Genomic DNA, 13,386 nt, shown 5'->3' on the forward strand with positions numbered 1-13,386 from the left:
TGCAGCAGCCACAGCCAGCTACCTCATGCTCAACAACAGCGCCTAGATGCTCATCCTGGGGCTGGCACCTGCAAGTCCCCCTTGGGCCAGGTAACTGAAGCTGTGAAGGTGGCAATCAACATCGGGTACTGCTGCATTTACTATGTCTACATGTACCAGAACGCAAATGAGGTGGGGGTAGCCATTCAGAGGAGCTACCCACTGCGAGTCTCCTCTGAGCTATTCTGTCGCTCAACAAAGATTCTCTTTGTATTGCTTACCCTCCACTTGTTTGCGTACCTCATTCTTCCCAGACACAGGACAAGAACTCAGGACCCACTGAATGGTGGGGCTAAAAATGCTGTAACACAAATGGCTGAAACACACCCCTTGTTCACCACGTTGCAGGCAACAAGAAGAAAAGGCAAGAGAAGGAGAGAAGAGCTGCAGCCCTTCGGAGAGCCCAGACCTATGAGCTTCCCGAGCCAGGGCTGTGACACCCTCTTTAGGGCTCTGTGGTTCCTGGTGTCTCCAAGCTTCCGGCACCACCACGTTCCCTGGTGTCAGCCACGGAAGCTGCTTATGCTACGCCTGGTCCAGCCACAGCCTCACAGGGAGCTGGCGCCTGGAGCTGCTCACACTACCACAGCCGGCGTGCCTAGCTATGCATAGTGGCCAGTGCCTACAGTTGTTCACACACCCCTTGTCATTCTGCACCTAGCTCACTCTTGACAGGTGTGGGATCCAGGGTGGTAGCTGAGTGGGCAGAATGAGCCCAGTGGGCCAGAGCAAAACTCAGGCAAAGGTGCCACTGGCCACAGAGGTTTCTGGCTGGTGAAGTAACACCCCAAGGATCCCAAAACAGCATAGAGCGCCTCCTGCTTCCAGAAATCTGTAAGTCTTCATGTCAGTCATGTGTCTGTATCTTACCATACCTGATTAAAACAAACCCCGAATACATTCTAAAATATGCATTAAAGCCAGGCACAGTGGCTCATGCCTATAATACTTGCACTTTAGGAGGCCAAGGCAGGAGGACCGCTTGAGTCCAGGAGCTCAAGACCCAGCCTGGGCAACACAGTGAGACCCCATGCCTAAAAAAAATTTAAAAATTAGTCAGGTGTGGGCCAGGCACAGTGGCTCACGCCTGTAATCCCAGCACTTTGGGAGGCCGAGACGGGTGGATCACAAGGTCAGGAGATCGAGACCATCCTGACTAACACAGTGAAACCCCGTCTCTACTAAAAATACAAAAAATTATCCGGGTGCGGTGGCAGGCGCCTGTAGTCCCAGCTACACGGGAGGCTGAGGCAAGAGAATGGTGTGAACCCGGGAGGCGGAGCTTGCAGTGAGCCGAGATTGTGCCACTGCACTCCAGCCTGGGCGACAGAGCGAGACTCCGTCTCAAAAAAAAAAAAAAAAAAAAAAAAAAAAAAATTAGTAAGGTGTGGTGGGGCAAGCCTGTAGTCCTAACTATCTGGGAGGCTAAGGTGGGAGGATCGCTTGAGCCCAGGAGTTGGGAGCTACAGTGAGCCACGATCACAGCATTGCACTCCAGCCTGGGTAACAAAGCAATACCATATCTCTCAAAAAAAAATTAAGACTATACGTATCTTCTGTAGATTTTTTCTTATAGTTTTTCTTATTTGATTTTAATTTTTTATTGAGTAAAGTACAGAAATCCTAATTGAGTGAATGTTTTAATAATGTATATACTTACTTAACTACTATCCCAATCAAATAGAGAACACTTCCAGCTCCCCTGTGTACCTTCCCAGTGAGTATTCTTTACCCCAAAAAGGTAAGCACCATTTGGACTTTTAACAACATATGTTAATTTTGCCTATCCTTGATTTGCTATGGAATTATACAGTATTCTATTGTGGCTTCTTCTACTGAGCATTGTATGTGTGATATTAACCCATGTTGTTACATAGTTGTAGCTGCTCTTTTTTACATTAATTACGTGTATAATTAATTATGTGAACATACCACAGTTTATTTATCGATTAGACTGTTGATGAACATTTAGCAATTACGAATAAAATTACTTTAACATTCTTGTACGTGTCTTTTAACATAGGGACTAAGTTTTGTTGAAATGAATGGTGGATCCTAAGGCAGGCTTATGTTTACCTTTAGCAGCTACTGACAGTTTTCCAAAGTGGTTCTACAAATTTACACTTCCATTAGAAATGCAGAAGAGTTTCAATTCCACATCCTCGCCAAAACTTGTTTTTGAGAGTCTTTTCCATTTTAGCCATCGTGGGCCATAGCGGGCCTGATGTTTCCATTTGTCGTCATTGTTTTGACTAGTTTAGTTATTTGTGGGCAGATTTTTAATTGTTGATTTGATATCCCTAATAGCTATATATACAGACACACATATATACATGTATACACATATATAGATGCACACACACACACATATATATTTTTTTTTTCAGGTTTTCCATTTATTTTAAAGTTAGTTTTGTTAAATTATATTTTGCTAAGAAATTTATTTAGTCTAAGTTTTCAAATGTATCATCCTTAAAATGATTCAGTTATTGGTCTTATTTCTTACATATTTCTTATGGCTTACCGATTTATAGCTAAATGTGTAGTTTGGGAGTCCCTTGTCAATCCCAACACTTGTGCCTTTTCTGCTTTATTAATCTTGTCTGATGCCCATTTTCTTGTTCATTGTGAAAATAACCATATTTAGGTTTTGGTAATCCTTTATATTGTTTCATTGTTTTCTATTCATTCACTTCATCCTTATCTTTATTATTTCCTTACTTCTATTTTCTTTGGTGTTCATTCTTTCTTCTGATGTCCTCCTTTTCCTGACCACACAATTGGCTATTTTAGTTCATTAATTTTCAGTCATGATATAATACATGTATATAAGGTTCAATTTTTTCCTCTAAGAGTGTCTTTAGGTACAGCCTACAAGCAGTGATGCACAATTTTTTTTATATCACTCAGTTCTAAAGGTTTTCTAATTTATTCAATAGTCAGTGAACACCAGTAAGCCTGGTTTTACATTTCCAAACATACAGGATTTCAAGGAGTTATATTCTAACTTAACTGAACTGTGGATGGAGAAAACAATACACACATCATCAATCTTTTGGAATTTTTTCAAATTCATGCTATCTGGCATAGTGAGGTAACAGATTACATCTGCTTGAAAGAACGTCAATTTCAAACTGTTGACTACAGGGTTCCATATGCACATCCATTAGATCAAGAATATTAATTGTCTTACTCAACACTTCAAGTCTTAATTTTTTGTTACTTAACAATTCCTGATAAATGTATAAAGAATTTTCCCCATATGACTACAGATTTGTTCTTTCCTCCCTGAAATTGTGTTATTTTTCTTATGTATTTTGGGACTAAATTATTAGATACATATAAGTTTAGAGTCTTTATAGCTTGCTGGTTTAGAGTCTTTATATCTTCTTGGCTAAGTGTCACTTAAACATTATATGAGTCATTTTAATGTTGGTAATGTTCATTGCATTGAAGTCTATTCTGATCCTAATACAGTAATATCAACTTTGCTTTGGTGGGTATTTGAAACATTCCTTTCCATTCTTTTTTTTTTCTTTTTTGAGACAGAGTCTCACTCTGTCATACAGGCTGGAGTGCAGTGACATAATCTCGGCTCACTGTAATCTCTGCCTCCTAGGCTCAAGCAATCCCTTTTACCTTAACCTCCTGAATAGCTGGGACTCCAGGCCTGTGCCATCACACCTGGCTAATTTTTATATTTTTTGTAGAGATGGGGTTTCGCCATGTTGCCCGGGCTGGTCCTGAACTCACAAGCTCAAGTGATCCACCCATCTCGGCCCCACAAAGTGCTAGGATTACATGCTAGGATTACAAAGTGCTAGGTTAGCCACCGCACCCCGTCTGCTTTCAATTTTCATGTGTCCTTATGTTTTAGGTAATCTCTTACAAACAGCATAAAGCTAAACAATCTCTCCCTTTACACTGGCTTTTTAATCCATTATGATTAATCTTCTCCACCTAAAAAAAAGTCCTTGCAAAGGTTTTGATCTTTCAATCTCAGAATGTGCCAGTCTATTTGTGCTGCTGGACAAATATCATAGTCTAGGTCGTTTATAAAAAACAGAAATGTATTTCTCACAGTTCTGGAGGCTGGCAAGTCCAAAATCAAGGCACTGGCAGGTTGGTAGGGCCTTATCTCTCTGCTTCCAAGATGGTGCCTTAAATGCTACATCCTCCAAGGAGGAAGAACACTATGTTCTAACATGACAGAAAGGAAAAAAGGGACAAACTCCCTCTGTCAAGCCCTCTTATAATGGCATTAATCCGTTCATGAAAGCAGAGCCCTTGTGACCTAAGTACCTCCTAAACGCTCCACTTCCCAACAGTGTTGTATTGGCATTAAGTTTCCAATACAAAAAATTGGGTGGACACATTCAGACCACAGCAGAAAGTCAATATTCATTTTAGTTCTTCAAAAAGCTCCAAGAGTCTTCGTATCATACCTCTACCTAAAAATCTCAATTGGCTATTTATGCTCCCCAGGTTAAAATACAAATCCTTTGGTATAACACACAAAGTCATTTACAGTCTGGATCCAGTGTGTCTTTCATGTCTCATCTCCCACTACACCTATTTACTTATAAGAACATAAAATTACTTAAGAGTTCTTCAGCAATGATACTCTTTAATATGTCTATACCTTTGCACATGCTGCCCAGAATGTGTCTGTCCCCACTTACTCACTTTGTGAAGCCAAAGTCAATACTTAGCTGGGCGCAGTGGCTCAGGCCTATAATTCCAGCACTTTGGGAGTCCGAGGAGGGTGGATCACTTGAGGTCAGGAGTTTGGGACCAGCCTGACCAACATGGTGAAACCCTGTCTTTACTAAAAATAAAAGAATTAGCTGAGTGTGGTAGTGCATGCCTGTAATCCCAGCTACTCAGGAGGCTGAGAAAGGAGAACTGCTTGAACCCGTGGGGCGGAGGCTGCAGTGAGCCAAGATCACATCACTGCACTCCAGCCTGCAAGACAGAGTAAGACTCCACCTCAAACAACAACAACAACAAAGTCAATACCCTGAAAATCATCTCTTATCTAAGTTCTATAGAGGAAACTAGTAGCTCTTCCTCTTTATTTTTTCTTGGCAGCTATATTGTGAATGTGGTCTTCATGTATTATTATCTCACTATTTTAAATAACCATATGCAAAGCTTATCTGAGTAAGTAAAGTGTGAATTCTAGAATATGTAACCACAAAGTTTATATAATAGTTACGAATTATTAGTATTTATTAAGAGGTACCTTATATTTTTTTTTATTTACTCTTCATATCTATCCATATAAAGATAATATCGTTTTTATTTAATGAAATGAATGAAAAAAACCTGAGATTTCAAAAGGTTATATCATTTGGCCAAGGTAACAAAGCCAATGAGAGGTAAAATCTAAAAATTTTCTAACTAACTCCAAAACCTAAGCATTTTCTACTAATATTTGTAATATTGCTTAGTACAGATTATGGCTTTATACTGTATAAAAACTGCTATAATCCTATTTCATTATAAAATCTTATTAGCTTAAACTAAAAAAATTTAAATCTTTATCACTTTAAAAGTGAACTGGCATTCAGAGTTAATGGTTCCTTGGACAGAGACACTTAAAAGACTTTATCTCCAGATATAATTTATATGAAATAGATATTTTTGTACTACTTATATATTTCTAAAGGAAGATCCAACCACACATTCTCATGCATTGAGTTTCTTTCTCTATGAGGCAAAATTTTCTTTTTAAGAGTTCATTCAACATTTTATTTAGTTTTATTAGAGGTAATATTAATTTACAGGCTTTTTCCCTGTTAGTATTTTAAACTCAGAATGCTGATTTCAAATAGGCCACAGAACTTAATTTCAGATATAAGTATCATTACACTGATAATCATTATCAGTTTTGTAGAAATTCAGCCCAATCCAGAATGCTAATAACATAAATTCCACACACAAACATTTTAATGGAAAATTTCAAAAAATTAATAGATAAAAAGAACATTAAGTTATTCTATTGCCAAATCTCTGAAATTTTTTCACTTCAAAAATTAACTAGAATTTTAAACAGGTAATATATTCTTTTATTCCCTTTCAAAAAAATGTATTTGCTTTAAAAACACACACCTTTTTCCTTGTTTGGTTTGTTCAAGTAAGTCCACCTTTAATTTTATACATTCCTCTTTGGACTCCTGCAAACTCTGTTCCTTTTCAATTACCATTTTCTGGCTCTGTTCCAGCTTATTTTCTGCCTCTCTATAAAATAAAGGATACTTTGTTTTAAGACTACTGAAGAGATTATCCCAGGTATGCAAGAATAATTTAATATTAGGAATTATATTTGTTTAAATCAATGAGTTAAGCAAAACAATATACAAAAAGAGACAGAGAAAAAGGTATATTCATCCCTTGTTAATTAAGAGTTTTTTTAAAAATAAAAGAATACTTCCACCAGATGATAAATATATCTGAAGTAATAACTCACATCATATTTTATAGTCAGATACCAGAAGCATTCCTGTATAGTTCAGAAACTAAATAAGGATGACTGTTATCATCCCACATCCAACAACTTTACTAACAGTTCTACCCACTGCAAAAAGCAAATATGAAAAGGTATTAAGAAGTAAATGCTGAAAAGGAAAGACAAAATTTTTTTCTTTTTCCTACTCTTTGAGTCAGAAACAAAATTTTCTTTATTTGCTGATAATACCATTAGCTACCAATTACAAAATAATTATATTACACAAAAGTCAGTAACCTTCCCATACACTAGCAATGAACAAAGTAGGAACAATTCACAATTACTAAAAATATAAAATACCTACAAATAAATTTAAAATAATATATGTATTACAAAGAAAATTACAAAACTCTGATGAACATAAAAGACAACTTTAGCATGCAGCAAATCATTTGCAGAATTGTGAAACACCTCCCAACTTGGTTCAGTAGGCCAGAGATAAGGTCTGAGAATTTGCATTTCTAACAAGTTCCCAGGTGATGCTACTATTGCTGGTCATTTAACTATATTCTCAGAATCACTCAGAGTAATATGTTATTTAATATGCATATATTTCCCATTTTATTCAAAGCAGAAGAGAATAAATTATAAAGTGCCTGATGGCAAGGCATGACAGCTCATGCCTATAATCCCAACACTTTGAGAGGCTGAAGCAGGAGGACTGCTTGAGGCCAGGAGTTTGAGACCAGCCTGACCAACATAGTGAGACCCCATCTCTACAAAATAAAAAATAAAAAGCTCAGCTGGGCACAGTGGTGTGTGCCTGTAGTCCCACTACTTGGGAGGCTGAGGCAGAAGGATCATTTGAGCCCAGGAGGCTGAGGCTGCAGTGAGCCACATTGCACCACTGCACTCCAGCCTAGGTGACAGAGTGAGACCCTGTCTGTAAAAATAATAAAAGTGTCTGACTCCTTTACATTTTATTTCTTGAACTCCCTTTGAAATACTGAGTATATACTGCTATGTAGGTGAAGAAATGAACTAATTCATATTTGACAAAAGCATGTAAATAGGCATCTCACCTTAGTCTTTTTTAACACCTATATACTGCATGCAACCTACAGCCAAGAGGAGTTATGATTGACTAAAAATAGATTCAACGAGTTCTAAGACAACTGAACACCATTAGGGTATATAAATATATTGGGTGTGGGGAACAAGATTTAACAAGATATAACAAAATGTAAAAGTAGCAAATAAAACTTTGAGAGCTATAAAAAGTATATTTACCTCAAAACTTTATCTTGAGCTGAAACCTCTGCTTCCAAATTTATAATCTGTTCTTCTAAGATTGGGACACTGGCTGCCTGCTGTTGAGCAAATTCAAGCATGGAAACCTAAAATATAAAAACAACTTTTATAGTACTTTCAGAAAATAAATTAACCTACTTGGCCCTTAGTTTTTTTCCTGTCAGATAAGGGGGTTCAACAGGGCTCCCAAATCATTGCTCAGATATAAAGCTTCCCATCTATTCCTTTGATCAACATTTACATGGGCATATCATCACAAGCCAGCCGTGGCATGTAAGCTCCTGGCATTACCTTCAACTTATAACTGAAGAGTTATTTAGGGGAGAAAACAGAATCTCTACTGATAAGCATCTAGCAAGATTAATTTTACATAAATTAGAAAATTAAATATAAAACATCAAACTATAAACAATTATGAAAGAAAATATTTATTGAATTTTTATGATTTAAAGACCTAATTATAGAATACATGCTTACTAGAAAGAATCTAAATACAGAAAAGCATAATGACCCTACAATCTGTATTATAAAGAGAGTACAACTACTATAGCAGGATGGGAACCCACAATCTAAATGGTATGGAAGAAAGTATCAATAAGATAACTATCACTGAAAAAGAAGTTTAGAACATGAAGGCACAAGGTACTGTAGAGGACAGAAGTGAGGACCCAATGAAAAAGCAGGGATACAGTTCAAAGTATCTGCAAATAACAGTTATCCTTTTTCCCACTCCCAGAACACCAACAGCAAGGTGTTGGCATACTAGGAAAGAGGCAGAAAGTTTATTATCAGAAGAAACTGAACAGAAGAAGCTTGAGACTGTGGGACACTAAGAATAATGAGCAGGAATGAAGTACAGCTGTAACAAGGGAATTAATATAAAACGGATAACTCCACCTTACTACTCTATTTCGTTTTTGGTTATCCCACAGGTGAGAAACTAAAGGATTCTTTGCTGGAGAAACTCAACAGCTCAAAAAAAAAAAAAAAAAATCTCTTTCCATGCTGATAGCACTCCCACAAACATGGTGAACATTCCTAAAACCTGCAGGACTTTCTGTAAGAAGTGTGGCAAGCACCAACCGCAGAAAGTGACACAGTACAAGAAGGGCAAGGATTCTCTGTATGCCCAGGGAAAGCAGTGATATGACAGGAAGCAGAGTGGTTATGGTGGGCAGACTAAGTAGATTTTCCAGAAAAAGGCTGAAACTACAAAGATTGTGCTAAGGCTTGAGTGCATTGAGCCCAGCTGCAGATCTAAGAGAAAGCTGACTACTAAAAGATGCAAGCATTCTGAACTGGGAGGAGATAAGAGCAGAAAGAGCCAAGTGACCCAGTTTTAAGTGTTATCTTTTGTTTTATTATGAAAACAATAAAATCTTGAGTTTATGTTAAAAAAAAAAAAAAAAAGGAAAAGAAAAACATCTCATACTGATACTGTTTGGGAGCTGGCAGGTGTTTCCCTACAAAAGAACCACCTCCCTAACCATCACCCAGAAATAAAGTCCACTGGACAACAAACCACCAATCTGCATTTAAATGCCTTTCTCTTAAATATGAATAGCTAAAATACTAACATCTGAAAAAAAGCTTCTGTTTTTTTTTTTGAGACGGAGTCTCACTCTGTCACCAGGCTGGAGCACAGTGGCGCAATATCAGCTCACTGCAACCTCCACCTCTGAGTTCAAGCAATTCTCCTGCCTCAGCCTCCCGAGTAGGTGGGACTATAGGTGCACACCACCATGCCCAGCTAATTTTTGTATTTTTTAGTAGAGACAGGGTTTCACCATGTTGGCCAGGATGGTCTCGATCTCTTAACCTTGTGATCCACCTGCCTTGGCTTCCCAAAGTGCTGAGATTGCAGGCATGAGCCACCACGCCCGGCCCAAAAGCTTCTAACATAAAGTCAGAGGCCTAAACAAAAGAAAAAGGAAAGGAAAGCAAACATGAAAAAAAATCATTAAATCTTCAGAGTGCTAAGAGAGAATACATTAGTATGTTATGAAATACAAAACAATCAGAACAAAAAAAACTTTAGAAACTGAAAAAAGTATGACAGCCAAAATAAAAGATTCAATAGAAGTGCAAAAAATAATGTTGAGAATACCTCCTAAATAAAAATCACATGGCCAGGCACTGTGGCTCAATCCTGTAATTCCAGCATTTTGGGAGATGGATAGATCGCTTGAGTCCAGGAGTTCAAAATCAGCCTGGGCAACATGGCAAAACTCCATCTCTACAAAAAGACAATACAAAAACTAGCCAGGCATGGTGGCATATGCCTGTAGTCCCAGTTACCTGGGAGGTTACGGTGGGAGGATCACTTGAGCCCAGGAGGTCAAGGTGGCACTGAGCTGTGATTGCATCATTGCACTTTAGCCTGGGTGACAGAGCAAGACCTTGTTTCAAAACAAAACAAGGCTTATATTCAAAAGACAGGTAATAACAAATGTTTGCAAGAATGTGGAGAAAAGGGAATCTTCATATGCTGTTGGTGGGAACGGAAATTAGTACAACCATTATGGAGAACCGTTTGGAGGTTCCTCAAAAAACTAAAAATACAGCTACCATATCCAGAAATCCCACTGCTGGGCATATACCCAAAAGAAAGGAAATCAGTATATTGAAAAGGTATCTGCACTTCCATGTTTGTTGCAGCACTGTTCAAGAGCCAAGACTTAGAAGCAACCTAAGTGTTCATCACAAATGAATGGATAAAGAAAATGTAGTACTTACACAATGGAGTACTATTCATCCATAAAGAAGAATGAGAATCAGTCATTTGCAACAACATGGATGGAACTAAAGATCATTATGTTAAGTAAAATAAGTCAGGCACAGAAAGACAAATATCATATGTTCTTACTTATTTGTGGGATCTAAAAATCAAAACAATTGAACTCATGGACATAGAAAGCAGAAGGATGGTTACCAGAGGCCAAGAAGGGCAGTTGTCAGGGTGGGAAGAGGTGGGGATGGTTAATGGTACAAGAAATAGAAAGAATGAACAAGAACTACTATTTTATAGAACAACAGGGTGACTATAGTCAATAATAATAATTTAACTGTACATTTAAAAATAACTAAAAGACTATAACTGGATTGTTTATAACACAAAGGATAAATGTCTGAGGGGATGGATATCCCATTCTCCATGATGTGACTATTATGCTGCATAATTGTATCAAAAAATCTAATGTACTCCAAAAATATATATGCCTACTATGTACCCACAAAAATTAAAAATAAAAATTAAGAAACAGAAAAATTTCCAGAACCAAAGGATACAAGTTTCCAGCCTAAAAGGGTTCTCAAATACCCAGTATGAGTAATAAAGGCCTATTGAAAGATACATTGTTGTACAGTTTTAAAACACCGGAATGGGAAGGTCCTAAAAACTACCATCTGCCATAAAGTAAAAAACAAACAAATGGGAAAAAAAGAGATTACATGCTAAGGGAAGTAATTCACAATGGCAACAGACTTTTCAAAGTGGCACTGGAGGATAGAAGGGAGTAATGTCCTAAAAATTCTAACGTTACATAATTATCAAACTGGAATTTAATCATGAGTGAAGAAGAAATTAAGACATTTTCAGACAGGCAAGGAAGTAACTGGAAGATATGCTCCAAATACAGAAAGAATCAACTAGGAAATAACAAAAAATAGAATTCAGGAAACAGTAGATTCAACCTAGAAGAACACCAAAGAGAAGTCCCAGGATGGCAGTTGGATAGCAGGTGTAGAGGGCAAAAAGCTCAGAAAGAGCAGGCTGCCAGGCTCCAGAAGAGTAAGTACAACCATTGCCAGAGGTAAGTTATGAATATATTGATTGATTTCTGCAAAAGAATCTCAATAGTGGGCATATATGAAGCATCAAAAGCTCATACGTGGCCTGAAATAGGTGGCTTCCCTAAAAAATATTTCAACAACTTAGAAAATGCTGAGCTGAGAAGTACAATACTAGTATCTTACTTCCTCGCCTAACCACTGGTGTGTTTATATCCTAAAAATAAAGGTTAAAAATGCTATTAGTTCAGTAATTATTAAATTATCTTTATGTCTCTTTTCTTACTTTAAATCACTAGCAATCATGACTTTAAAAAGAGAGATTATCTATAGTTGAAGAAAAAATTTTAAAATAAGCAGAAAAAACGAACAGACAAATCACAAAGAAATCTGAATGGCAAACAAATATACCGAAAAGATAAATTTTGTACGAAATCAAGAAAAACATCATTTTTCCCTCAAAGTGAACAAGAAAAGATGAGGAACCAAATGTAAATGCTTGAAAAACATTATTTCCCTAAAATATGGTCATTCTGCCTCTGGAAATCTACCCTAGAAATAATCTCAAACACTAAAGAAGTTTTATGTTCAATAATCTCAAACACTAAAGAAGTATTATGCTCATTGTTGCATTTTGTTTTTCCTGTGCTGAAATAATCCCTAATAGCATTTTGTTTTGTTTGAAAAAACAGAAAAGAAAAATAAAGTCTTCCCATAACTGTTCTATTTAAAACTACATATAATGTATATATACAATGTTTATAAAAGTAAATAGTGAAAGCCTCACTCCAACCTTCCAATCTCTCTCGAAGTTATCAACAGTGTGAAGCATAGTTTCTACCTTAATATATCACATGTATATATACTTACATACAAACACACACACAGACACACATACACTTCTTATAAAGAGGAAAACTAAGATTATTATACGTGTGTACTGCTCTGTAATGTTTTTCTGCCACTAAATATATTAGGTAACAGTTTTTGAGTGCTGACTACACATAGACACTGTTTTAAGTGACTACAAACATTGTATCATTTAAACTTTATCATGATCCCTATAAGTCAAACAACTTTGCATCTTAGTACTAGTATATTTACCTCATTTTTTAAAAACAGGTTTTGTTACAATCTATCTTATGGGTATACCATAATTTACTATGTCTCCATTATTGGACATTTTGGTTTCTTCTAATTTTTTGTGTAATACCAACCATTTAGTAAAAAAATAGGAAACCACTGAAATACGGGAATTAACCAAGTTACGCTATAATCACATGAAATATAATGCTACCATAAAAAATGATCAATGGAAAAGCTATGTAAATGCATCAGAAAATGCATAGACTATATATACAGTAAAAAAACAGATAACACCAAAACTATTTAAAACAGTCTGGATTCAACTATGTATTAAACTGGTAAAGCGGTTTCTAGGTAGAAACTCTGGGTGATCTTTCTTCCTCTTTTTGCTACTTTTAAATTTTTCAACAATGACAATGTGTTATTTTAAAAGGGAAGATAAGTAAGTTATACTTCCTTTGTATAAAAAATAAGACCACACAAATTGGTAATCTTAACACCTTAAGAAGCTGACTTATCTAAATGCGAAACTGTAAAGTTCCCTTCAATCATTTTCAGATATAATTCATACAATATTGATTTTATAACATGTTGATACTATAGTATTATAATGAAAATTACTTCACATAACACATTAAGGCAATGTGGCAATACAAGGACTCTTTTTCCAATTATAAATCTAAAATAACAACTATTTTCTGCTGGCAAAC

General features: G+C 36.5%; 1 protein-coding gene and 1 pseudogene across 11 annotated transcripts in view; one reads left to right on the forward strand and one right to left on the reverse strand.

Annotated features, from left to right (window-relative positions):
• Positions 1 to 13,386, reverse strand: part of LOC105485398 (coiled-coil domain containing 18) — a 130,369-nt gene that overhangs the window by 110,412 nt on the left and 6,571 nt on the right. For 10 of the 11 annotated variants that reach the window (XR_011612573.1, XM_011747731.3, XM_011747727.3 and 7 more), the window contains 2 exons: positions 7,781 to 7,887; positions 6,154 to 6,282 (listed from right to left, as the gene is read on the reverse strand). Coding sequence is in view for 9 of the 11 variants with exons in the window: in XM_011747731.3 (XP_011746033.2) it covers positions 6,154 to 6,282; positions 7,781 to 7,887 (236 nt within the window). In the remaining 2 variants the exon portion in view is untranslated. Of the gene's footprint in view, positions 1 to 2,563; positions 2,658 to 6,153; positions 6,283 to 7,780; positions 7,888 to 13,386 lie in introns of those variants that run through there. The other variant, XM_011747738.3, reaches the window with a different exon arrangement.
• Positions 8,827 to 9,144, forward strand: LOC105485400 (large ribosomal subunit protein eL42-like; annotated as a pseudogene).

Source organism: Macaca nemestrina, chromosome 1, assembly GCF_043159975.1.
Source record: "Macaca nemestrina isolate mMacNem1 chromosome 1, mMacNem.hap1, whole genome shotgun sequence".
Lineage (NCBI taxonomy): Eukaryota > Metazoa > Chordata > Mammalia > Primates > Cercopithecidae > Macaca > Macaca nemestrina.